The sequence below is a fragment of the Synchiropus splendidus genome, chromosome 4 (genome assembly GCF_027744825.2).
Source record: "Synchiropus splendidus isolate RoL2022-P1 chromosome 4, RoL_Sspl_1.0, whole genome shotgun sequence".
In the NCBI taxonomy this organism is placed as follows: Eukaryota; Metazoa; Chordata; class Actinopteri; order Syngnathiformes; family Callionymidae; genus Synchiropus; species Synchiropus splendidus.
Window position 1 is genome coordinate 26,238,149 of NC_071337.1, and position 27,966 is coordinate 26,266,114.

General features: G+C 41.0%; 3 protein-coding genes across 8 annotated transcripts in view; all 3 read right to left on the reverse strand.

Moving 5' to 3' along the window:
* rassf3 (Ras association domain family member 3) overlaps nucleotides 1–16,794 on the reverse strand; it is a 40,298-nt gene extending 23,504 nt beyond the window's left edge. The window contains exons 1-2 of the mRNA XM_053862182.1: nucleotides 16,212–16,794; nucleotides 9,179–9,285 (exon numbers count right to left, since the gene is read on the reverse strand). Coding sequence (XP_053718157.1) covers nucleotides 9,179–9,285; nucleotides 16,212–16,713 — 609 coding nt within the window. The 5' untranslated portion in view covers nucleotides 16,714–16,794. The remainder of the gene's footprint in view (nucleotides 1–9,178; nucleotides 9,286–16,211) is intronic.
* Nucleotides 16,795–17,622: 828 nt separating this feature from the next.
* Nucleotides 17,623–20,762, reverse strand: LOC128757738 (apoptosis facilitator Bcl-2-like protein 14). Of its 2 annotated transcripts, none has more exons than XM_053863244.1 (7): nucleotides 20,641–20,762; nucleotides 19,884–20,301; nucleotides 19,405–19,521; nucleotides 18,760–18,827; nucleotides 18,488–18,637; nucleotides 18,004–18,117; nucleotides 17,623–17,905 (listed from the first exon to the last, which is right to left on the reverse strand). In XM_053863244.1, exons 2-7 carry the CDS (start codon nucleotides 20,290–20,292, stop codon nucleotides 17,864–17,866), a joined length of 900 nt encoding a protein of 299 aa, XP_053719219.1. In that variant the 5' UTR covers nucleotides 20,293–20,301; nucleotides 20,641–20,762; the 3' UTR covers nucleotides 17,623–17,863. The 2 variants fall into 2 exon arrangements, with proteins under 2 accessions (XP_053719219.1, XP_053719220.1); XM_053863245.1 differs by having other exon boundaries at nucleotides 19,905–20,301; nucleotides 20,641–20,761.
* Nucleotides 20,763–23,938: 3,176 nt separating this feature from the next.
* dgki (diacylglycerol kinase, iota) overlaps nucleotides 23,939–27,966 on the reverse strand; it is a 54,766-nt gene continuing 50,738 nt past the window's right edge. For 2 of the 5 annotated variants that reach the window (XM_053861518.1, XM_053861521.1), the window contains one exon: nucleotides 23,943–27,947. In XM_053861518.1, the coding sequence (XP_053717493.1) occupies nucleotides 27,843–27,947 (105 nt within the window). In that variant the 3' untranslated portion in view covers nucleotides 23,943–27,842. Of the gene's footprint in view, nucleotides 27,948–27,966 lie in introns of all 5 variants that reach the window. The other 3 variants (XM_053861519.1, XM_053861520.1, XM_053861517.1) reach the window with 3 other exon arrangements.

Below are 27,966 nucleotides of genomic sequence, written 5' to 3' on the forward strand. Positions count from 1 at the left end.
CTCTTCACTGTCCTACAGTACATGTCGCTGCTCAAAAAGGTGCATGGTTCACCCCAACAAAAAAGAATCTCCACTCATTTCCTATATATTTATGATATAAATCTTTTTTACAGTGCTGTGGTAAGGCACAGTCCAAATTATTTAAACAAGCTGCTGTTTTGCATTCAAGCATGTCTTGAGAGGGAGCTTGTAATCCTTGAAGACACTTGGAAATGACAAAATAAACATCTGGTAGACTTTAGGATTTTGCTTATTTTGTCTCCTTGCGAGGGAAATCACTTGTGGGAAGAAAAAGAAGCGGGCCTCACTTCAGCTTGTAAATATGGGTGGTTTCTTTTGTGTAGCCTTGTAAACATCAGTAGAAAAACTCATTTTTTTCATAATGCTCTGACCTTGAAGCAGTTGTACAAAAAGAAAAACATCTTCTTATTAAAAATCTATCAACTTTGTTGTACCGGTGATACACTGATGACATCATGGCCGAGCTATGGCAAGAGGCTGGAGGGACGACAAGGTTGCTACTGATATTGGAACACAAAAGCAGCTCCTTTGGTTACAGCACACACTGAAATTGCCGTGAGGCGGCGCACAAGCTGAACCTGGATCAGTGTTTATGATACTGTCTGCCTCCAAGATTGGAAACCCCCCTCACCACAAGAATAACGCGCCACAGCAGGTATCACCAAACTCCTCCAGCAAACTTCATTTTAAGCTTTGCCACTTTTTACAGAGTAAACAGTCAGTTTACGACCACGGTTTCCTCTGTGTTACTTAAACCATGGGTCAGAACTCACATGGAAAGAGGAGATGAAATGAGTCGTTCAGTCAGTCTGCTGGCTTTTACATGCTCATATAAAGTTCACTGGGATGCAACAACTGGAAACTGTTACTGAACATGGCGGATATGAAACGTCAAAGCACCTTCAGTCTTTAGCAACTTTCACAGCCCAATACTTGAGAGGCGACATGCTCTGTGAAAAGCCCACCCAGACTTGCCTGAGCACAGGTTCAGCAGCGGGGTTACATCTGTGCTCAGTCGAGCCCTGCCACCCCCACACATACATGGCAACGTCTCTAATTAAAACGCACCAGGGCAAGAGACGCAGCCAAGAGTAAATATACGTATCAGAGGGAGCCAAACCTCACCCACCTTTCATGACGCCAAACCAAAACTAGCATGTGACGACCACGACCTGTACGTGCCAGGATGAAGTGGGATGGACAACCATGTCAGAAACAACTTCAATTTAATTAAATTAAATTAAAAAACAAAGCTATCTGGACAGCAAAGTCATAATGTGGGCTTGATATATTGTTTTCATATTAAGCTAAATGTTAAAGCGACTTTTGGTGTTTTCAGCATTTATTTATTAATTCATTTTAATGTAGCTTTGGTGTTTTATTTAATATGGCGGCTCAATTGTTCACATTTTTTCTCTAAATTATGGAGTGCAATTTAATAATTTCTATCCACATATTCACCAATAGATACATAAAAAGATCCGTTATTAATTCAGTCACCCACTTATCCAACACAGACGACAAAAGAGAAGCTCAAAACAGTGTCACAAAGCCGGAGTCTGTTTTTTTTTTTTTTGTTCCTTTCAGTGGTTTGCTGCTGCAAAGAGTTGAGGCTTTGGAGAGTGTGGTTAAACATTTATTCGGTAAAACTGGTTTGAACTCGGCCCTGTTTGACCTGACGAGCCAGCTCCCAGAGATAAGAAGATTAAAGCGATCTGATAGACCATGCAAATCTTTTGTCTCCTAAAAGTGTGCTGCTACATCTCGGCAACATGGAAACACGTGATGGTAAGTTTAGCCTGGGCGCGGTGGAAGACGGAAGGTGAGACGCTGCTGTGGGAGTTCCAGGGTGACTAAGGTGAAAGGTCAGACTTTAAGGAATGGTGCATATTTTTAACCCGCACACTAGACTTGAGAGAAATGCTAACAATTCCCCCCAAGCTATCACAACAGTTAGTGTGCAGTTGGAATATGTGTGTGTGTGTGCGTGTGTGTGTCATTAACAGAACTTTGCTTTGTTTGCACACGCACACAGGTGTGTGTTTAGAAAAGGGGTATGTGTTTCCTGCAGGGGTGTGTGTTAAATTAAAGGTAGTGGGAGGAGTGATGAGTGTTTACAGCTTTACAGCTGAGAACCAACACTCCGAGAGTTTTCCTCAGGGAAGTAAGAGCTTCGCTCCCAAATCAAGTCAAATAAGGAATGGATACAATCTTCAAAAGCGATGATTAGGATTATGAAAAGATATTGTTGCAAATGTTGTATTTTAAAATAAATAAAGAGGTGGGACTTTAATGTGTTAATTTTGACAAACTACTTAGAGAAAAAAACAATGAATTGATCCAAAAAACGCAGTTTAATCTGGTAAAAAGTTTCTTGTGCATGGAACATTTTGCGTTGCATCAATTCCAGGTGTACCACGTAACACAACCATCATGAAGAAGAGTAAATACGAGTTCACCCACAGAGGATCACTTCCACCTGATGTTTAAGATAATGAGTACAGATTCAACTTTCAATTTCAATTTCTTCATTATGCAATTGAATAAAAATATAATTCATAATAAAACTTCAAATACATTTTTCTACTGAGTCGCAACAATTCAATTTAATTTCTAACTGATGTCCCTGATACAAAAATATTTAAAACATTTAATTGCTTTTAATATTATAAAACTGCGAATTAAAGGTGGAGTTTACAATAATGATGGTATTTTGTTTATTCATAATTTTGCTTAATTCTTTTATGGAACATGATAAGTAATGATATTAATTACTATATATATATATATATGTGTGTGTGTGTCCTTTTCTGTGTCAGCTAATTTCTTTGAAGAGGCTCAGAGTTGAGTAAAGTTATATCAATGGGTTAGAAAGGAAGGGTTATGAAATTGAGATTGTTGCTGTTGAATATGTATAACAGGTGCTCAGGTCTGCCTCAGGGTGGAGAAAACCATCCACCTCTGAATAAAGAACTCTTTTGTTGCAAGTTTGTTTATCCAGATACAAAGTGCACAGAAGACATGTAGGTTTTTTTTGGGTTTTTTTGCCTCCAGTGAAGCCATGTCTCGCATGTACAGGCTTTAGCGGTTTCTTTACATCCTGACAGACAAAACAGGGGTGTCTGCTGATCAAAGCCAACAGGAATGCCTCTCCGATGATCACACACTGCCTTGGTGTATCACTAAATCACTGCCAGACCAGAGAGAGAGATGGTGCTGGCACCAGTTCAAACACTGAAACTTTTCCTCCGGCAGGATCAAAATCTCCAGGATAAGGGATCACCTTGGCTAGACATTACACGTCATATGAACTGGATAAGATGCAACAGAGATTGTGTGAGCTGATGCTAAGCTCAAAACCTCCACGTGTGCGTGAGCGGCTGTCAGCATGTGGCAGTGACAGCACTCTACACAACATGGAAAGGCAAGCAAAAACCATAATAATCCCTCAGTCTTCCTGGACAGGTGTGTTTCGGTCAACAGTGGGGTCAAGTCTGTTGTTTTGGTGGCATGAAAATTGAAAGTGTGTCAGCGACAGTAAGCTCTTACTCCAGTTGCCTCATATCTCATAGCCCAGATTGTCAGCCTGGACAAAAGCCAAGATAAGGAAAAAACAAAAATATCCAAGTCTCCATGACATCGACACTCACACACAGGCTTTACTGTAGCAGCCCGCTGTGACACTCATCTGTTTTCTTCCTGACATCCGACAAACTGGGAAGAGGACAAACTTCCTTTTACACTTCTGTTTACATCTAGATACACCGCTCGACCACACACACACGCACATTTATATTTCTATCTTTGTGGGGACCGCTCATTGCCACAATGCATTCCCCGGCCTCTCCCCCTAAACCTAACCATCCAAAACAAATGGCTCACTTTAACCAGGACTCTAAACCAAACTTAAACCCAATTATAATGAACCAGTTATTTAGAAGTATCCATCCTCAAATTGAGGCTTGGATTTGTGGGGACCAGCAAAATGGGCCCACAAATTGCAAAAGGTCCCCACAAGGAGTTGTGTGTAGCCAGTATATCTATACAAGGACACAGACACAGACACAGTATAATAAAATGTAATGTAATGAAATTTGGATGGATCCAATAAAAAAAATCAAATAGATAGAAAATAAAGTTACTAGTTACTAGTTATTTAGATTATTATTTGGCCATTCGGTAGTGAAAACAGAGGCGTAGTAGTCTGGATCAATCGGTCGGAGGAATGAACAGAGATCAGGGAGGAGAACAAGTGGAGACAAATGTGACATCAGGGGTTTCAAATGCAGTACATTTGTAATTGAAAGTACACCAAAATTAGATCACCTCCCAATGCATGTTGTGATAAAACACTTTTCAACAGCGCGTTCAACAAGCTGTTTTCTAGCAAGTGCCGATTCTGAATGTCAACAATCCATCTGAATTTACCCAAAAATATTGACACAAGGGGACTGGCAGTGTGGCTGTATGTTTGAAGACCAAGCAGAGAGATGCTTTAAGTTCAAAGCTCACCAAGAATAAAAGCAGAGACTGATTTCATTTTGTGTAGACTCTTACAGTACGTCCTCAATTAAACTGTTCAATATGTTTTTGGCCCCATGCAGGCCCCCCATCACTGAGCTGCTTGAAAAGTTGCCTGCCAGCCAGAACAGTCAGGGCATCTCTGGTTCAGCTCTATAATGCATCTGTTAGAAATGATAAAGCTGCAGAGCAGTGAGTCTGCAGCGTTACACACTGTGTCTGCTGATGCAGTCTAATTCATCAGTTGTGTTTGGGGTGCGCTGGTGTTGTCAGGGCATGTTAGCAGCCAGATAATGCGTGAGGGGTCTGCTGGTGTGTCTCCAAGCTGTCGACTGGTGTACTGTTTCCGCACCGCGCAGCGGATGGTGGCGACGATGACGGTGATGGGGGAGCTTTTGTGTGTCTGACCTGCATCTGACCGACAAGCTAATCCTCCTCAATCCACAAAGATTACAGTGTTATTCACCAGCGGCTGCTAAAATTCATCGTTCTTCAAACAAATAATTAAAATAAAAGATGAAGCTGTTTTGGTGAAATACGCTTTCATGAGTCTGGATGAAAGAGGCACCAGAGCTTCTTTTTAAATGCTGCACTCGGGTTTTATGAGTTTGTAATGAAATTCTTACGTTACTGCTGATGTTTCATGACAAACAGACAGATCCAACTGTCTGAGACTTTTGTCTAATGAAATAGGATTTTGTCTTGATGTTTAGCTTATCCCCGAACTGCAGCTGTATCACTCAGGAAGCTGGCTGACTTCACATAAACATGATTTATATCAAGTTAGACAGCAGCTGCTCCCACTGCACAATAGATGGTGATGAGAAGACTGGAAGAAGAAAAATGATAAGCAGTTTATATACAGGTACAGCTGATGTTTTGATAGTGGGCAACTGCTAAACATCAGCTTCCATCAGATCCAGGCATGTTTCGGGGTGGAATGTGTGTGTGTTTGTTGCTGCCGTCATATACAGTTGTCTGCAACAACAATAATCCTCGTCCAGCTCTTATAAAGTGAATTATGGCGCTTTGGGTAGGATTAAAAAGACTGATATCTTAATCCAGTAAAAAAAAAACAACAAAAAAAACGGTGACTTCCAAACAGCTAAAAATAAATAACTTACATGAATTCATTGTCAGTTTTGGACAAGAAGTAATGTAATATAACAATGATCCCGGGAGAAATGATTGAGAAAAATGTCCTTGAAAATGTAATAACGTACAAAGAAAAAAAATCAAGACAAATGGCAGAGTATGGCAAAGATATTTAAAACGATTTGCAAGCTTTAGCTATAAAAAAAACAAACTAGAACATAGAATATACTTCTACCAGAGAAAATGCAACCAATCAAGAATTATTGCAAGAAAACAAGTTAAACATGTATGATGAAAATGAACAATCACTTAGCTTGTGCTAAGGAATTAAACTGTAATGCTAACTGTAATACCTTGGACAAAAAAAGTACTATGAAAATAAAGTGGATTAGTAATGAAAGGGCAATTCCAAAATAAATGTACTTTAATTTAGGCAAAGTATCTAATTTCAGTTTGCTCTCTTAGGAACCCTTCAGCAGAGGCAAATGTGTATCCAGGTCCACATATACCTGCAGATACTATCAGCCTAAATGAGCAGTTGAGCCTTCTGTAAATGTCACTGTTTTCCTTCGGTCAGTCTTCTTGGTAAATCTCTCTCCAGTCAGCAGCGGTCCGTCTCTTCATACGTCTAGAATGCACACCTTGAGCTCCGCCAGTAATGGACTTCTGTCATTGTGACGTCTCTTTCGGGATTTTTGAATTTGTTGCAATGTTTAGTTGAAATACGTTTGATCGCATGAGATTTCATCTTTAGAGAGATAATTTTTCTGATGAGGCGGTGGCTCTCCTTCAAGCCGTGGCGGTGCATCACGCTTGCTAACATGTAGCAGAAACCCTGAAATACCATCAAGTCAATGTAACACGGCTGTGATGACCAAGAGCCATCAGTTGAGCACAGACTGCAGCCGCACCTTCAGGGAAACATTCCAGGGAGCCAGACTTGTGAGTTGAATGCAAATCATGTGTTCTGGAGACCTTCTGTGGTTAATTTTCATATAAAATCATTTTCATTTCATTTTCATTTATCATTTTCATATAAAAGATTTGTTAATAGGAAGACTAGCATCACAAACAAATGTGGTGCATTAGAGAGACTACTCTTTGGTTATATATATATATATATATATATATATATATATATATATATATATATATATATATATATATATATATATGTATATATATATATATATATATATATATATATATATATATATATATACTCATTTGAAAGTAAAACTTGTGAACGACAAATTAACTGCAAATCACTGAAAATAATGTCCACTGAGATGTTTACTCGTACATGTGTTTACTGGTACTAGTGTTTTCTATTGTAATTCAAATGTGTAATAGAGTTGAAATCTTCCACAGAAGACTCTAATGAGACTGAGTTCTCAGAGAAACGATCAGCCCGTCTGACCGACACGAGTTAATGAGTTCCCATTAGAGTCGAAGAGAAAACACTCGAGCATTCCTCTCTGTTTGTCTTCTGTCATTCTGCCATCTTTTGTTTTCCCTCCTCTCACTGTTTGTCTTTCCCAGCAGACAGGAAGCTCTGTCTTTCTCTCCATCAAACAGTTACCACCAGCCTCTCAGCCAGTCCAGCTCCAGTTGAGGAGGAAACACAGTGGACGAGCAGAGATATTTAGGAAACATGCAGGTTACGCTTTCAATCCTGAATGTCAGGGGTCTCAGTCTTCCTGGTGAGGTAACTCACAGGTGCAGAATGTGTGTGTATAAATCACAGAGCGTTGACAGGTGTGTGTGTGTGTGTGTGTGAGCCATGGAGAGCTCTGCTGATGAGGCAAGTTATTTAAAGCGGAACTCACTGACATCAGCACACAAATGTACCATAAACTATCTTTAGCTGATAAATGTGTAACATGCCACATATTGTACGTAAAGGAACAGCGCTATGAAGAATTTAAACTGAGCACTTAAACACACAAGAATCATGTTCCGCCAACTTGTTTGATTTAAACTGAAGCAAGCTCACTATCCTGAAGCTGAAAGAAATACAGTGCAGTAGCTTGCAGACATGATAACAGCGATGTGACGTTGGATGATGATACCGGAGTTTTGCTTTCTTCAGTCGGCTTCACCAACACACCTTTATGGTTCACACAATGAAAGGGAACTCACAACTATGTGACAATGCCTGGCCATGTATTCCACTATCACGTTCTCTTCACAAATATTTGTCTACATCTTTAAAGTCATGAAATGCCAATAGTATTTTGAGGTCCCGAGGTTCACACTCACACACACAGTCTATGTTCTTACATCTTGTAGGGACCACTCATTGCCATAATGCAATGAAACAAACTGGTCCCCATAGCTATAAATATATAGCTATAAAAGCAACACACGTTTGTTTTCCTGTCTTAGTGAGGACTGTGACTGACACAACGCTTTGCCCCGTCTCTCACCCTAAACCTAACCATCTGAAACAAATGGCTTGACTTAACCAGGAGTCCTAACCAAACGTAAACCCCATTATAATAACCTAGCTATTTTGTCATTTTAACCCTCAAAATTGGGACCAGCCATAATGTCTAACTTTACTAACACGTCCTCGCTCTGTCCATTAAAAACTCATACAGGTTCCCATAAAGATAGAAGTACAAGAAGCCACACAGTAACATGAACCAGACCTGCCACACACCCTGCAGCTTTCCAGTAATATTACTACACATCATTCCTTAGAGGTGATGCATCATGGGGGAGTAAGTACAAAGTTGGGGTCCAGTGTTTGAGCAAACCACACTGGAATTTGACACACCCTGATAACTTCAGCTATTCTCCTAGAGGATTGAATTTCATTCAAATATACGATTGGAAAACAAACAGTGACTGACCCCGCTCCTATTGTGTTAGTGGCGTGGAAGGCGGTTCTTTACGCATCTTTGGAAGCGCGCGCTATCTAGTGGTGAAAATAAGTTATTACAGATGACTCATGAATCCCGGACTTCACTCACAAATATTCGCGCACAGTAAAATACATTGAGAAGGTAAGATTATGGAGAGACAAATATCTATTTTGTTTTTAATGCATAAATAATGAATTATGTACAATCGATTCGTTCACAATTACTTTATGATCTGAATGAAACTAACTAACCACAATGAAAAATACTTTGATAGAAAACATGTTTTAATAAACCAACTGGTGATAAACGGAACATAAAGAGTATTTTGAAGAGTGGCTTTTCATTACTGCAGAGAAAACAATATTTCTCACAGCTTAAATAATGGAAATTATATTATGTTGCATGCACCAATACATTCAATCTACAATTGATCACATCAGGAGGGATAAGTATGATCCATAGTGCATTGCAACAGTTGACATTCCTCTCAGTTACATACGTTTAAAACACGCAGAGAACAGGATTAGCCTGTCAACAAACTGTATATTTTGCCTGATAGCAAAATGAGGAGATTGCATGAGGTCATTAACAATGTCAACAATTTTAGCAAATAATTTTTTGTAATGTTTTCATTCTATGTTTCCATGAGCACACTGGCCATGTTTACTCACAGGTGAGTTGTTGTTGTTGACATGGTCCTGGCCCGCAGGCGACGTGGAGGGGTGACAGTCCAGGGACACTCGGTCGCGACAGGCAGCATGACACGCGTACTTACAACCTGCAGAGGAATCAACTGATCCATTAATTCAACAGAAAGAGAGAAAGACAAAAGAGAACAAGATTCATTTGTCAGACTGGTTGTAACTGTAAATTGAGCACGAGCACGATGACGCTCACGTAAATACGGTTTCAAATCAGCATTGTCCGTTGACGTTTGGCCTCAAAATGTGGAGTCACCACTGTGGCCACAAGACAAAGCTATTTGACAAACAGTTGTGAGAAGACTGACTCAAGACAAGTCGTGACCGTTTGTCGGCTAAAACACGCAAACCAAGTAAACAGCGACATCCAGTGTTGCAAGATCAAATTACAACCGCTTTCTTTTTGTAGCACTTTCTCGAACACATCACAGACAAACGACTTCTCTTGTACACTAACAATTCAAATGGTTGATTTTATTAACATTAGCATTAACATTAACTCACAGTTATATAAAAATAATGAAAGCAAGAAAATACTATCAAGTACAACTACCTAACTTGGAGGATAAGCTAAAAAAGTAGACTCGAATAGTCACAAAACAAATAGAGTCCCCACAAAACGAGCAGCAGCAACAGTCCTACCTGGCGACCCTTTCCTCACATGCTGCCCAACTTTATCCGACAGTTTGCACATGGCTGCTCCCATCTCCCATCCTCATCTCACAACAAAAACACACTCAAGTCTTCGTCTCCATCACTCTTTCTGACACACACACACACATACTCGCAAGCCCGATTCTCTCTGCTGCTCTGTGAGGAGCTGATTTACATGGCGGCTGTGTTGTTGTGCTGAGTGTGTGATTTGACAGTCAAATGGAGGCCGCGGTGATGGACAGACGGCACAGGACAGAGGGATGGAAGGGTGGGTGTGTGTGTGGATCAGTAATGCTGAGTCAGTCGGGCATCTGCACCCACATCTCTCTGGCCTGTTATGACTGCAGTTTCCTGCTCTCATTCATCTTCTCCATCCTTCTACACAATGAAGCTGATCCACAGAGGATGAGACGCTCACTTATCTACAGCCCACATACAGATATTTTAGGAGGTGAGATCATGATGAGAATCATTGGATTAACTACAGCAGTAGACTCATGTGACATGCAGTAAGCCCTTAAAAAGTATTACATTAGAAAAGATAACTAGATAAGACTGTATGGTGCTTTCTTTAACATGAAAGAATCAACTTGCTAGATCTCCATTATTATTCACATGTTATACAAATACCATCGGCATCATCACATCAGACAATACAGAGATTCCTATTATGTACTGTTCCTGAACTGTGAATATTGTATTCACTGTGCTTATTATTGTTCCATTTATTAGTGTATTTTTATGGACCTGGTCTTATATTCCAGACAGAATATGTAAATCTCTCAACATTTTATAAAAAAAAAGAGTAAAAGAACTTTGTATTTACAGCCATGATGAGCCCTGATATAACACAGGAGTATTATATGAGGGAACATAACATGATGATAGGGGCTTTACAGCATCGTATTCCCCTTAACGTCTGACAGAACCTGATGAATGTGTATTATAGTCTGCACTGTAAAGGAGGGGAATACACTCTGAGATGGGACACAAATCAAGCACAACGCTGATGTAGGGAAAACTGGGGTAAATGGACTTCTTTAAGTTGTGACACCACAAATTCATAAATCTTGGGACGGTTCTCACAACTGACCGTTCTCAGGATTTCATGCTGGCTCGAAAATTAAACTGGTCATAGCTTAAATACCACATGGTGAGGCATTATAACTGTAATTACACTTACACAACTGAGCCCAATTATTCATTTATCTGTTGAATTATTTTCAGGCTCCAATTCTTTTAATATAGTCGCAAGAGAACAGAGTTTGCCAGTCCCAACTCTGTAGGTGGGAAGCGAGGGACCAGGTCCATCACAGGTCATGCACATGCTTGGTGAGTATTCCACAGGCGAGCACTCACAGCTAAGGACATAAGGACAACGTAGCATCACCAAATAACTATATATTTATATCAATATCAATATATATAATATATATATACACACAAAAAAAGACATGAAATATATTTTATATATATGTAACTATGAATGAACACATATGGAATTATGTAGTTAACAAATAAGTGTGTCATTACTCAAAACATGTTTTCAATTTTAGATCAGTCAAAACAACCACTCTTTACTTTGATCACAGCTTTGCTCTCCCTTGGCATTCGTGCAATGAGCCTCATGATGTAGTCACCTGATAAGGTTTTCCAACAGGTGACTACACCATGAAGATCATGAAGAAGGCCAAGTGTTTGCATTGCTGCCAACCAAGCAAAAGGTGGCTACTTTGTGGCTACTCATCTAAAATATGAAGCATATTTAGAGTTATTCCCTTTTTTTCTTTGCTACATCCTGCTTCATATATTTGATGCCTTCAGTACGTATCGACAGTGCAGACACTGAACACTGAATCAGAAGGCGTGTCCAAACCTTTGGCTCGTAAATATAGCTGCCAAGTCTCATCAAGTACTTGAGAGCTCAGTTCTGGGGTCAGAGGTCAAAAGAGTTTTTCTCCTGGGTGTGGGAGGTTTGGTTGCTGCAGTCTAATTAGGTTTGTATTTGCACATGAAATCACGATGAGGCTCAAGCCTCTTTAACACTCACTCGTCGACTGAAGACTCACACGTCTAATAAAAAGTCCATTTCAGTTATTTCACTGTAAAGGACCAAGATTTGTTTCAGAGCCTGCATCTGCCAGTTTGGCACTACAGAAACTGTTTCAGATTTACTGTCCGTCCACCTACATTTGATACAACAGGCTGACAGTAGAGTGTCATGTTTGTATATATCACAGAACCAAGACACAAAGAGACAACGGCCAACAAACCAACAGTTTTAGTGGAAGAAATAATTTAGCTGGCCATGAAAAATGACTCATTTTTTTCAACCCAGATCAAGTCATGAATAAGGAGAGTACGGACAGTACCAAATGATATTATATAACTCATGATTGAAAAGTATTATTTGTGTTGAAAACTGCAAGTCAAACATTAGAGTTAAAGCAGACTAGAAACCAGAGCTGAACTCACCGGGGTTCCTCCACAGCAGACCCACCTCCAGGTGACCTGAGCGCCTCATTGCTTTTGGAAACCGTAAGAAAAATCCATATATTCTCCTCAATGTTTTGCCAAGGTTTTTAGAGAAGCCCATTGTGTTGACTCTATCTAACGAAAAAGCCACACTCATTTCAGTCTTCTACTGACAAGTGAGACATCTTCCTCTGTCACTCATGATCAGCCGTCGGGACGGAGTGTGTGTGTGTGTGTTCTCCACAGAGATCCTCCTCTGACTGACACTGACCCCCATTTGTGTCTGAATGTTAGAGGGTCAGCTGCTGCCCCTTGTTTGTTCAGTCACTCTGACAGTTTGGCTCCACAGGACACACACACAAGCACACACTTTATTATTAAATAAAAAAAAGACTGTTATTCTGAATCAGACTGTCAGATTTTTTTTATCTTTAAAACGTTTCAACATCAGCTATGATCTATGATATGTTTACATCTGTGAAAAGAACCATTTCAGTACAGCAGACTTTTACTGAACTATGTGCTCTGCTTTAAAGAAAAACAGATTTCAAGCATATATCTTTAAGCAATTTTATGGTGTATAATAAAGAGCCATATAGCATCGTATCTCTAGTCACAGCATCTCCTTTTATATTAATCTAATAGTCATAATGCTTCATTACAATGTACATTCATGTTTTTTTTAACCTGCGTTCAGCAGAGTGTAATTTGTGAATAGACTTATCCACAAAAAATGAACTGACCCTAAAATAACATGTATAAATATTATTGCAGCAATCAACTGTCGACACACACCAGCATTAAGGCAGGAAAAAAGTGGCTCACAGAATGGGTTTGTAACAACAAGTTTATGATAAAAGCGAGCTTTCCCTGACTGTCTCTACTATTTCTACACTGTAATTCTCCTCCAGCACTAATGATGCAACACTAAACCCTCTGAGTGAAGCGGCGGCTGCTCTCAGCTGCAGGTGTGTGTTTCTTCAAAGACAAAGAACGGGAGACCCACAGGAAGAACGCCAGAGAGAGTGTTGCTTTTCAGGAACAGCAGCCAACCAGTCTCAGGTGCTCATATTGAATAGCAAACACTCACTGGAGCTACATGGGCAGGCAGAGGTGTACAAAGCAAGTAGCTCACTCATGCTGTTCCTCAAACAACATGACAACCACATTTGCTATCAGGGAAAATAGTTTGGGAACTTCTTTCTTACATGTATTTTTTACGATGGAATTTACCAGGTGTGATACTCTTAGCCCTTTTTTTTAGTTTTTATAACTTTGACGACAATTGCACATATTTTATTTTGTATTTAAATTGAAATAAGTAAATACTTTCATAAATAATGTAAACAAAGCAAACACCAAATAAGTGCACACGCTAAAATAATGTAAGGAATATAGGACGCGACAAAGGACATTTTGTGGATGTTGAGTTGGATTTTGAGAATCTTTTATGTGTTTCCCCGTCCTTTTTCTAGATCAAATGATATCATATATCAATAGACAAAACGTATTGCAAATAAACTTCAAATGAAATGTGAGTTAATTCAGGCACAAGGATAAAATGATGTAATACAGATATTGATGTCCATTTAAGATCCAGATTATTTATGCAGTGAAATGATGAGTGTCAGTCAACTGATATTATTTCACCGTTATTCTCACTCTCAACTACGCATCTGCATTTCTGCTTTTTTGTTTTGTTTTAGCCAAACAGGTTCATTATTAACCATGTTAATATTTTAACCATGGCTATGCTCTGCTTTTGAAACTAACTGTCTATGGAGCAAATGTTTCTTTGAGACCAGCAAACACATTATACACTTGTTAATGGAACTTAACAAACACAGAACTCATAGTAGTCTGAGAGCACTTTTGTTGCTCCGTTGACATTATAAGAAATACCTTCATTAAACGGTAAGTAAGAGGCTACAGACAAAACATTCAAGATGCTCAGGCAAGTAAAAGAATTCAAACCATCAGGTTGTCCTCTCTTACCTACCTCACAACATAAAAGCCAGGGGCAGGGCTCTGGTGAATTCAAACGGAACCTAAACCTTGGAGCATATTTTCAGTCAGGTGTGACTGCAAAGTCTTATCACAACAGTCAGCAAGCTCAACCACATTTTAGCAAATAGATGCTGTCTTTAGTACTTTTGATTTCTGTTGGTAATTGAATTTCTCACGCTGAATCTCTCGCTGTAGAATGTGAAATGCTTGTACGGACGGTATTTAGCTGGAGTTCACAAGATGAAGCTCCTTTTTTTGACCTCATGCTTGAAGATCACAGTTTTGTATATTTCCCAAAGACGATTATTGTAAGCGTTGTTATTACATTAGAACAAAGCACAGAAATGACAAAATTCAAGGTGCAAAATTCAGATCCATTGGAAGAGCTTCTTGATTGAGCATGAGTGAGTTTTCATTTGGTCCAAAACAAACTTAACCCACTGAGCCTCCGTAGCTAATACTCGACTGTCACTCACAGCCAAAAACACGCTCTGGAGAATTTGTAACTACAGTAAACTGTGTGTACCTGATGACACTAGTGCAGCCCTATTTCTGAAACCAATTGACCCAGAAATGGGCGAACATCCTTCTTTCACATTCCAGTATGTGCTAAGGTGATGTTTCATCTTATTGACTAACTGAAATGAAGTGAGCAGAACAGAGGTTAAACTGAGCTGTGTACAATGTAAGTGCTTAAGTGCATACACAATGAATTGTGTGTAGCTAGGCAACGGCAGTGCAGCGTGTGTCCGGGCTGCCATCTTCTGCTGTGCAATTCATTCTAGCATGGGGCTTCTACTATTAAAGGGCACTTCAAATGAAGGTTTCAGAATCAATGTTACTGGATATGAACCATTTATATCAGCTTGGATGCTATCACACACGCATGGCAACAATTCAATACCACAATAGTGTATTACTGTTGACAGTAGTTGACACAGTAACAGTACAGACAATACATCATTCACACTTCCGTGGACAGAACTGTGAGCAATGGGTGTTTTTTTTATCACCATGGAGGTATAAGAATGACAAAAGGATGATCTTACCAGCTGTACTTAAAGTACTTAAAGAACCATAATAATGAATTTAATTCCACTTCCAGTGATTTAAATTTGAATTTGAATTTAGACGAACGGATATTGTCTTTATTTCCGATCAATTAAATATCCTGCAGCGATTCAAAGATGCCTCTCCTTGTGAAGAGTCCTTGCCTTATTTCAAGTCATTCTTCTTCAGGTACGTTCACACAACAGGGAAATCACTAAAGTGTCACGGTCCAGAATGAACTTAAAAAACTGAATGAACGCACAAGGACCATCTTGGTAGGTCACATCGCATCATCCGCATGTCACTACAAATAAACTCTCGGTGCCGAGACGAGTAGGAGCCAGTGACTCTCAGTGACACGTGAGTGGACACAAGTGGAAGTCATTTGTTTCCATTTACATTTGAACCTGTTTGCTGACATACCGACGACATTCCTGCTGCTTCAGTGACCCCACCCATCTGTCATGGACAACACACCACCATGTGCTTCTCACGAACTTGATCATTATATAACACTTTAATGCCTTGAGCGAATAATATTAATAAGGGATAGCTGTGTATATGATTAAAAATACTGCTCAGAGAGTGGACATTACACATTTGATCGTGTAAGTACTGTATGTTCACTCTGATACTGGTGTGTACATGACCTCAGCTAGTGTTCCAGAAAATAGTTCTGGAGTATCACTGACCACTTTTGTAAATAATAAATCTGAATAACTAAAAGTCAGCCTGTAATAATGGTTTCTTGTTAAAGAAATTGAGGCACAACTGCTGTGTTTTCAGTACCTTTCTGAAGTGGATGACGCTCACTCACCTGCGCAGGTGAGTCCATACTGGAAGATGTAGGTGCAGCAGACATCACACCAGGTGCCCTCCCCTCCAGGCCCGAAGCTGTGGCCCTCACCCGACTCCTCTTTCACCCTGGGGTCCCGCTCCTCAGGGGTGAAGATGGTCCTGACATCAGGGGGCTTGAATCCCCTCTTCCGACTCCGGTGCGGCCCACCTGCTTCTACTCCGCCCTCCACTGCCGCCTCCGACCGCCGTGAGACCGGGGAGCCCTCCGGGGACTTCACCTCCGGGTGCCCTTTCCCGCCCCACGCCGCTTCCAGGCTCTGTGGAGACGGATGCCGCCGCACTGCTTTCACCACCACCGCGCCCTTGTTGCCTTTCGTGATCCGCATCTTAGCTCCCGCAGGAGGCGACGTCTCGGCCGCCAGGTCGCTGGGCGAGAGCGCACTGACGTGGAGCGGCTGAACGGCTAACGGGGAGTCGCCGGAGAGGACGTACTTCCGACCGTGGTGCGCGGCGTTAAACATGACTCAGATTATTTCACGACCAGCCGCGGTCAAGAGGCGTGTTGTCGTGGAAGTGGAGCGTCATTGTTGTCAGTCGTGATCGACCCAAGCGTGTTTGTGGTGGGAAAGCAGGTTAAGGCGGTCAGAGAGGAGCCGGGGAACGGGTTGGCTCTCATTGCTGTGACGGCGGCGCCAAGTCCCGTGTGAAAACGACACATTTGAAAATCAATTCGGGGAAAAAAAAGTCGACGTAAACAAGTCAACTAGTCCACTGTTGTTCTTCTGCGCGACACGTTGGATTATCTAGTTATATTATCTGCGTCCGCGCAGTCACAGAAATGTCACTTTTGAAGTGGAAACGATGACAGTTTTCTAGGATTATACTGCGAATATATTTTTTCTAAGTCAAAACGGATTTGAGTTGTTGATTTGAGTTGAAATCATTGGAAGTTTAAAATAATCTTTTTCGACGGCAAACTAATGTTCAAACCTAAAGCCTGACCAGGACTCACGTGAGAGCCGCACGATTAAACGCTCAGTCGATATTTAAATACGTAAAGCGATTTTAACGTTAATTTTCAGTATTAAAACGTCTTAGAAATTAGGAAGTAATGGTTAAACCTACAATATCATGGGGGAACGCTAAGCGAATATATAGGCACTCGTTTGTGAGAAGAAATTTCACACCAAAAAAATAATGTATATTGGATTTTTGATGGCTAAACAAATTGGTCATGGTATTTTTCATTGCTTCAGGGACCGCAAGTTGTTCGACGTATCGTTTAGTGTTGCTGCCGTGTTAGGGACACACGGGGGCGCTGCCGGCTCATGTTCGACGTCAACCTCCGCGCAGCCTTGTGAGTTATGGATTTTCTCTACAAACATAAAGATGTCTTTATCTCACGACACACACACACACTCTCTCTCTCTGAAAAAATAAACCGTTTTATTAGCAGAATAATATTATTTTACATGTCTCCATTTCCATAGAAAGGTGCCCTAAACAGCTGGTGAACTGAGTACATTATCACTGTGCATTTAACTGTCAAAGCCAGGAAGGAGAACTCATGCAAACTGATCAATCTATTCCACATCTTCCCAGAATCAAGCTGCTGGTAGAAGAAGTGTAAACAGCAGAATTACCAACAATGTGCTACATAAGATCATGTGATCAGTGGACTTCATCCTCGTCGTCACTGTTGAGTGCTTCTTCCTGCAACACAGACATCTTTCAATCACCTGGACTGATTGACCGAGTGTGTGTGTGTGTGTGTGTGTGTGTGTGTGTGTGTGTGTGTGTGTGTAACTTACGTATCCTCCATGATGCTGGGCCCAGGGAGAGGAATGTGTCTTTAGGTAGGTGGCGCCATATCCCAGCAGTCTGTTCATAGGAAGGGTATCAGCAGCCGACAGTCGGCTGGTGACCTGCAGAAAATGAAAACATTCTCAGAGGCTGTCGTGTATTCACAACCTAGACCCTTACAGAGGGATGATTAGGTTCTCCACCAGAGATGGGACATGCTGGCTATGTATACACGCCATGATGACCCAGGAAACTGAATTATTTCCTTAAACTGATGAATCTCTGACTTCTAATGCATGTGGACACCTCACGTTGACGTGATAGACCTCTGGTAGTGAATAAAGGAAACAACAACATTGCAATCGGGGCAGAAGTTGCAAATGCCTTAAGATCTGATCTGATGTATTGGTTTACAGAAATGAGAATTTGTCACTTAAAGGGTGTAGAGTGCAGAGGAGCCACTTGTATGCAGACAATATGAGGCGTTCTCACCTCACATGTGACTGCAATCTGGGTCTTTTGGGAGGCATCAGGGTCTTGGCTCCTCAGGCCCATCTTCCTCAGCAGGGTCTGCATCAGTTTCTCAAAGAACGTGTAGCTCATATAAGCTCCTGCGGACTGCAGGGCCTTTCTTAGCTCCACCTGGAGACCAAACCGAACTTGAACTTCATAAATCAGAGCTGAACATGATTTTGTCCACCTTGGTGGATGAATAATTCTGACTTAAAATCAGACATTTGCCATTATTAATTTGAGTTGCTCACACTCTCGTTCAGTTTGTCCCCCTGATCTCTGAGCAGGAGGCCAATCAGCTTCCCTATACTGGCGTCCTCTGCTCAGAAAAACACAAGAAAAGGCACAAATAACCACCAATTCTCCACTCAGTTGTGCATTTCAAGCACTTTCACCTCTAACCTGTTTCATTTTCTGCTACAGAAAACGACAGAGTCAAAGGTCTCACTACACTTCCTAGAAGTGGATGCACAATATTAACCTTGTAGGATGTATGAAGACCACCTGAGATGTGAAAAGTCAATTCCTCTTTTAAAATGTATCGAGAAGTGAAGTGAAAGTGAAGTGAAGCGATAAACACAAATACAATATGTTCGTTTCTTGTCGGCTGTAGCAAAGCCTCATCAATGGGGGCAATGGCATCAGAAAGGTTTTGCTTCTAGTCAGTCATGTCCCGTATCTCTGTTTGAGACACAGCGTCCTACACCTGACACCACAGAAAGAAGTCTGAGGGAGTGGTATCTCGTAAACATGGTGGCCACGGAACTGACAAATCTGGTTTAGTTATCAATGGACTCTATTTTTAAAAATCCCAAGCATGAGAAAAGGGCTCTTACATCAGTCATGATGGGATCAAAAGCAGCGGTTCACTTTCACTAGTACACAGAGTGAATCACCTTCTGGACTGTCTTCCTCCACCTCAGGGGGGGAGAAGGGGATTTTATCTGCCATCTTGATGAGCTGGCTGACCACCTCTTCTAGATCCTCTTCCTCACTTCCACCCTTCAGTCCGCCTGATGGACAACAGCAGAAAAGTTAGTGATTCAGGAGCTCAGCAAGTCTTTTCAGACCATGGAAACAAGAACACGCTGGACTCCATGTAGCAACACAAGTGGTGTTGGAGTGTGACAAATTGGCGTTAAAAAGGTGCAAAAAAACAAACATTCAAACACTGAAGTTTTCTCTCATCATTGGAATTAAAGGCTAAATTTGAATTTAAGCCACATATTAAGCATTTTACCACATAAAGGGTCCCTTTTTCAGAACACTGTCAAGACTCATTTACACTTAGGACTATCCTCTCTGGCTACTGGCTACAGTAGAGGGGCCAGTGTTTACGTCGACTGGCTCTGTCTCCAAAATAAAGGACATGTACCTGTCTGAGTGCTGTTCTTACCGACACTGTGAGCAGACCTGAAGCTGAGAGGCTTGTCCCCATTCGTCTCACCCGCAGGTCTCACCTCACCGTCCTCTGGGGGATCTTCTTTTGGAGGCTTGACGCACTGAAAAATTTTGCTCAAGACCTTCTTCTTCTTCTTCTTCTTCTTTGGCTTAACTGTTTGATTTGCAGAGTCAAGTACACCAGCGTGAGCAGAGGGACAGTCTGCGCTCCCATTGTTGTTCAAGTTGGATGGCCGCCTCCTCTGAGTGTAAGCCATGAGCACTCGAAACTCCATGGTGTCCTCCATCCTGCTCTTCTCTGAGGTGGCCTCGTTACTGCTCCGGCTCACTGGGCGACCGCTGTCGGAGAACGGGTCGTGGATTTCAACGTGTCCGTTCGCCATTTCGGGCAACTGCAAAACATTCATCCATTTGATTGATGTGCTGAGTCACAATGTCAGCTTCATTGTACCGGCCGGTCGTTAATGATTGACTTTTTTTGACGCTCGACGTGTCGAGCCATGTTCCGATTCTCGCCGCGATGTCCACACGACAAAGACTCCGTCAAACAACTTGGCGATGTCTCACGAGAAGAGTGCGTAAAAGTGTTTTTTTTTCAGTGGGAAAAGTCAAATAGTAAGTCTGACGGGAGCTCAACCTTTTTTGTTTACAATAACACGAGGTCTCAGTTAAACGTAACAAATCCCAATAATTCTATTACTATTTAAACATGAGGAGCAAAGTGTACTTACAGTCCGTTAGCTCTCGAAGAGTGACCGCTGGGCGTCGCGCCGTCAAAACTTGCTGAACTTCCGCTTTCATTCACTTATTTATGATACATCATGACGTCATCACGTTGCACCTGCGCGTCAGGAGGAGTGACAACTGAATTTTCCCAATTCAAGGAAGGATCATGTTTTACAAATGAAAAAGTCATGACAGTTCCAAAATGTAAACGTTGAACAGATCATCAAATTGTTGTAAGTAATCTACTTCAGAGCAAGGTTTGAAAAACTGAGACCATATGAGTCACATCACATGAGGCAGGCAAAATCTGAGTAGTCATCTGTCGACAGGGAAACTCTTCCTATCAAGGTTATTATTTGGGAGAAAATCCCAGTGACACCTGGGTGTGTATCCTGTCACCCTGGCGTCGAGTGAGTCAGCATGCAGCGAGTGGCCCGGTCAGTCTGAGCCTGTAAACAACATCATGTACATGTACAACATGTATGTGTTGCACCAGACTCCAGACTAGACTGCTTGATGTTGTGTTTTGTCACATGCGCATTGAGAGATGCTGCCATGTTCATCAGTCACATTCAGTCAGCCCACTTCTTTTTCCTAGCATTGAACTATTTCAACACCTTGAAAGTCAGTTTGACCACTTCAAGTCACTGTTACTTTTTTGCCGGCCATTGGCTTCTTCTTAAAACTTCCTCCAGCTCCTTCTCTTGTTAAAGTGAGGCAGTAAGTGCAGAGATCCACAGTATGAGACAGGTGAGACTCTGCTGTCTGTTATTATGCTCGTCAAAAATTGGTCAGGTGTGAAACATTTGAAGGTCAATGTTGAATAACCGGAGGAAGTGAAACAAAGTCAGAGTGAAGCACATTATAGGACATGTGTGTGCTGCTTCCAGAGCTGCCAGAGGCAAATCATCTAAAATAGTTGGATTTGTAAATCCTTCATGAACATTCTTTCATCACTGGTTTCTTTTGAACATCTCATGCTAATTGTTGTTTATACCAATAGTTCTAGGCGGTTTATCAAGGTTGATATTTAAATTTCACAACTCTTCAAAGGTGAAGTTCATTTTTTTTTAAGTATTATTCAAATACTGGTCACTCACAGTCAGCGTTATTGATACATAACAGACCAAAAATGAAGTAATTCCCAGGACACATTTAAGTGAATTTATTACAATGTTTTCTCCATTATACCTCCAAGTACAATTATAATCCCATTTGATTCAGGGTTCTTGTCATGACATGTCTTGGTCAAGCTAGTTTCACTTTCTATTTCTGTCCTCAAGTACTGCTGAGCTGCTGTCAGCTGCAGCGAAATCACATGGTTTTGTTTTTATCGAAAACAGTCAGCAGGGAACTTGAAGTCTTGTTTGTTGACAAATTTAGTCATTTATTTCTGTACATATCAAGTTACATCGACATTCATGCCATTTGTAAGCCATCCATGCGTGTGCGCATGAAGGGGTGTTGATGGCTGTGTACCCTTCCTGAGGCCGGCGGCCTGCTCAGGTGTGGCCCGCCTCATGCCTGAACTGAAGTCACTGCGAGAGGACGCAACCCTTTGAACCCATGAGCACAAGAAATTAATGTAATGTTGTTTAAATGCAACTGAAGATAAAAAAAACAACAACTTGAGAGTGAGAGGAGTCAATCACACGCAGTCATCGTGCTATCATTAATGAGTACATGATCACAAGGAAGTTGTTGCTGAGTCACCCTGGGTGACTCCTCAAGAGCCTCTCCCCCTCCCCGTCTGGTGTTGCTGCATTTCTTTTCTTTCTTTCTTTTTTCAACTGAATTCGTCGCTGGTAAATTTGACTTCAAACCCTGTTGTACGTAAAAGAGCTGAGCCAGGAGGCAAAGCTTTAACCCACCACCTTTCACAATGCTCACGAAACATTGGAATGACACAACTAGGCGTTGTTTCTTTCATGTGCTTGTGGTTTCCCCAGGAAATCCAGATGGAAGGGGATTTTGTGGTCTGGAATGTCGGGGACTTGTTCGGCCAGCGCTGAAGTGGTGATATCAGGCGTTGGTTTTTCATTACATGAAAGCCTGTATTGAGTGGCGCGGCCTGAAACGCGTTGTTTAGTTGCACACTCAAGTTTGTTTGCAACACGTCAGGCTTCAGGAAACAACTGAACCTCAGCTGACCTGAGGTGGAAACGGTGCTTCATCTTTGACTAAACCACACATCACCAACACGATCCTACACTGAACAGGTCACATGAGCGGAACCTTTTAGGTCACAGTTCTGTTTTGAGAAACAATTTCTGAAATAATGAACAAATGTCCCCACTGTGAGAATAATAAATACCATCTGATCTAATCTATTTGTATTTTATGCAGACTGAGACGACTGTTTGATCGCACTGCCAGGTTCCAGTGCAGAGACAGAGGCAATAGAGGTGGAAGACATTTCCCCTCTTCCTCCAGAAACTTCATACGTCAAGTAAGTGATTCCAGGCAGCGGATTCTGCAAGAGGGTGGCGACGCTTCTCAGCATGCTATTCAGGGGCGATTTCTCCAAACCGCCATCCGCTGCTCAGAACTAACATGACACACGATTCACTGGAACTTTCTAGAACTTAGTCCATAGTCAAAGAGAAGAGGTCAAATGTTACACTTCCATGAAGTGGACTTAAAAACATTCAATGCTCAGACAAACATGAAGAAAATGCTTACACATAATTTTCTAATAAATAAATAAATAAATGTAATAAACAAAAAAAACTTAAGACTATCCTGAGCAGGAACGTTGTAACAACGTAGGCCAAGCAGGTTAGAGCCTCAACCCTTTAGATGAAGGGGTCCCCTGAAACAGCGGGCAAAACTACAGCACTGCTCCAGACACTACAACAAAAAAAAAAAAAAACTCAGCTATGTCTCGAGTTTTTTTTCTCAGCTCGGAGATGATGCTGCTCCATTTCCGTGACAAATATTGAGATGGCTGAAGACGCTGAACTTTTCGCAGAATCTGTTTCTGCATATGTGCTTTTATCATTGAGACAGAAGCGTAGGTGTTTGCGTCACACTCCTTTGCTGCAGAGACTTTGAAGCAAGATAAGCAGACAGCACGTGCCCTTATATTTTTTCCTTATCTCTGTGCCTTGTTGAAGTTTGTCACCCATCATTTGATGTTCATGTTAATGTACTAGCACCTTTAATAAAATATATATTGATTTATTGGCACTTAAACCGCTCCTGACCATATGAGTCTTGTCGCTCCTCCACCCACTGCAAGTAGAGGTCACTGAGGTCACACTTGGCAGCACCAGGTCGGTCCACCTCTGAGCCATAGCCCCGGCATGGTTCAGTGAGCGCTAGGGCACGACGAACACACAAGAGTTGCGAGTGATACTCACCGTCAGTCAAGTTTCCTGAGTCACTCTGGGATATGGAGAGGGACGAGTGGAAAAGCAAAGAGGTGACTCGCCTGTTAATAACTCTGTGTCAAGGTGAGACATGCAAATCTCTTGGCTAACGTGGGGAAGTCTAGGTATTTTCCTAGCACACAACTTTCTTCTACACCAGCAGAAACAATCCAACATGTTGAGGATTTTGAACCTTTTTGTGTAACCACCGTAGTTATTCAGCCCTTGGTTGTTTGCTTTTCCCCCACTCCCTCAAGACAATACAAGAGCAAACTGCAGCGCATGGTCCGTTCTGCTGAGAAGGTGATCGGTTGCAGCCTGCCACCTCTTCAGGACCTGTATGTCTCCAGGACCCAGAGACGTGCAGGTCGGATCAGAGCCGACCCTTCTCACCCTGGTCATGGACGGTTTGTTCCTCTTCCCTCTGGCAGGAGGCTACGGTCCATCCAGACCAGAACCTCCCGTCACAGGAACAGCTTCTTCCCCTCGGCCATCACACTGTTGAATTCGTGAACAGCCTTTGTTGTTTATTTTATTTTATTATTTATTTTTTTGTCAGCACTTTATTCCACTTTCACTTTCCTAGTGGGTGGGATCCCCACTGACCATGGCAATAAATTTGATTCAGATTCTGATTCCACTCACCCAAGGTCAGGTGTCAGGGTCAGCAGCCCAAGTAAAGAGGTTTTATAATTTAACTTTTTTGGGAACTATTTTTTTCTTTGTTTGTTGTTTTTTGTTTGTCTTTTGCTCTTGCTCTTGTGACAACTGAACATGTGCAACAGGAGGGAGAGAAATGAAGTCAGAGGCCAAACTACATCGTCACATCTTCTTTAAACAAACAAAGCAAATAAAACGGCAAACTTCAAGTAGTCCCGGTGTCTTCATCGGCTAAACAAAATACAAAACAAAAGCAACTTGGAGGGAAACCGCTGCGTAAATCAGAAGTTAGAACAACAACAATCATATCATTAATGCCATTTTTATGCTGTCATAAGTTTTCAATCCAGAGGAGGTCAGAGTAGGTCATGCACTGAGAGACACAAAGACTCAGCAGAAGTGATAAGAAGAGTGTCATTGCAACAAAATCTGTGGACACTTGAGTTTCATGTACACACGCCGTACACACTGGCAGCCATCTTAGACGCCCTGCGCTTGTTTAAAGCTTTAAAGAGGAAAGCCATTTCTTCAAATCGACTTTGGACTATCAATGACAGAGCAGAATAAATGGATATCTCGGCTCAGAAACATAGAGCAACTAGCTTCTCCCAATCAGTCAGATGCAACATTATCTTGACTGATAATCTTCTGAGTTTTTGTCAGCTATTGTTGATCATTTTTACAAACCAATTCAAGTTGTTCATCAAGCCTCATATTTGAATTTTAAAACAGAAAGCACAGATTTTATTCAAATTCAGGATGCTCAAGGTCCCCTGTGATACATAGCAGAACAAAACTGTGATGCTTCAGAGACACGCAAAAATGGAAAAAAGCTCTTTTTAAAAAAAAGTCCATTAAAAAAAAGTGTCTTAATCAAATAGCTGAGAAGGTTGAGATGAAATCATGTGGTTTTATATATAGAAATATTCTCAGTTAGATATAATTAACTTTAAGAGATACATTTTCCTTCACTTATTCATTTAAAAAAGAACTTTCATCATCTGCCACAACTTCTGCAGGCAGGTTTCATTTCTGAGCTCTGACTTCACCCACATCACATGTCAGCTCACCAATAAGTCACAAAGGTTTGGGGAAAAAACAAGGTCAGAAAAAAAATCATCTGCCGTAGGGTGTATACTGGAAACACTAGCTGGTTTCAGTCAGAGGTTAGATTTTCAAAAAATAGTTGTAAATGTGTAATGAAAAGACCAATGAAAAGACCCCAAAAAAAGAAAGAGAAAAGTGTGAAGCGGAACACCTGAACGCATTGTTACTGACTGCATTTAACAGCATTGCACTGCTGAACTGACAAATAAGAGCCGAGAATTCAAATGAGCACGTTTTTGTCAGCCTGCGCGTTTCTCTGCTGAGTTTGTTCATAAATTAAATGTGTGACAAAATGTATTACTTTTTATGTCTTTGTTGTGGTTTTAATTCATTCCAAAATAAAGAAAATAATGGAAATACAATGAGTCATCATTCATGCATTATTGTCGTGATATTAACGCTTGTCACACAAAGCCTCACTCTTTATTAAACCCACACGTCCATGGCAGGAAAAAGACAGGGCGTCTAAAATGGCTGCAGCTGTCTTACAATGCCGACTCGATCTACGTGCGAATCACTTTCCTGATATTCATGCACTAAATGAAACAACCATGAACTCAACCAGCACTGAAGTCAAAGTGGGACATTCCATACCCTCTGTGCCAAAATGGTCGACTAGATAAACATTAATGTAATGCAAATGGGAAAGGATGTCATCTGTTCATATTGCAGCGAATATGGCTCAGATATCTCTCTCTCTCTCCCTCTCCCTCACGCACACACACTCGCAACATAAGATGGTCCGGATCAAAGCTGTTCTTCAGAGTCTTTTTGAAACGTTTCCTCTGAGACATGATATGGATTTGAAACTCACACATGCATGCACACACACAGCAAGGTTAACTTTGTGATGGCAGTTGAAGTTTAATAGAAATAGCAAAACACCCTGATATGATATGTTCAGATTCACACACTTTGGACATTAACACTGAATACTGAGTCGCAATAGCAGAGTATTCTGTTTCTGCTCAAATTAATCCATACATTAATGGAAGCCAATACAGATTTATTAATTTTATATTATTTGGGAGAAAAAAAATTCTCGTTTTAAAATGAAATTGACACATTAGATACGTGTTTTCCATCTCAATGATTTTCATTTAAAATACTCTGATAATTGTCGTCATGTATATTTGTAATGCAGAAAAGCAAAAGCTACAATTTCATCACCAAATAATTAAAGCAATGACTATCTTGCACTGGAAAGTACTTTTGGAAATACAAAGATAAACATAGATTTTGTATATGTTTAAATTGTCTCTGTACAAATTGAGCCAGGTTACTTGGCTTCAATTTACATGTATTAAATTGCATTACAAAAATCTGAGCAAATGTATTTTCAATTAAAATAATTTATCACAAAAATAATTTCAAAAAAGAGTTGACAAAAGTAATGTTCTATAATTCAATAATTGATGTTTTTTTGCAATGAAAAACAATGAAAAGGGAAGATGAAAAATGACCCCGATTGTTTTTAGTTTCAGCAGCTGAAACTAGGCAGCATAATATTTCAAAAGGGAAATGTTTTGTATCATGACTAGAAAGAAAGGTTTTATTTCTGTTACCTTCCCTTGGAATTTACAGCCAACCCTATGTTGCACCAATGCGACTCTTAGATGAGAGAAATATAGTGTATCTTAGCTGCACACTAAAATGTGAAACAAGATTTTCTTTGTTTGTAAATTTGGGTATTGGCTGTTGACGTGTTGTTTAACTGGCTGTTAAGAAGCTGACGGTTGACAGTTTGGTACAAAAGCAAAGCAGAGTTGCTGAATTTGGGCAAATCTCAGGATCAGAACTGAAAGTTTGGACCACTGTTGACACTCCACCAGTGTCTTTGGCACGTATTTTTAAATCAGGTAACCTCCCGAGCGACAAGTGAACTGGCCAAAGTGCACTTGTCCCCTCGACAGAATAAATAGAATCTGAATAAATAAATACAAATAAATAGTTAACAATAAAATACTTTTGTTTTGAGCCGAAGCTCCAGTTCGTCTGACTGTTGGTCCCATGAGACGCTGCAGACGCTTCCTGTGTAGAGTCCAGCACGTGTCTGTGTGTGTGTGGCCTCAGACAGCAGTCTCCAGGTCTTCTTGCTTCACAGGCGGCTGCTGGTTGCTCAGGAAAGTTGCCAGTTCAGAGTCTCCCTCTGCTTGGTCAGCTGCTGTCTTCCCCTGGTGGTGAACAAACATC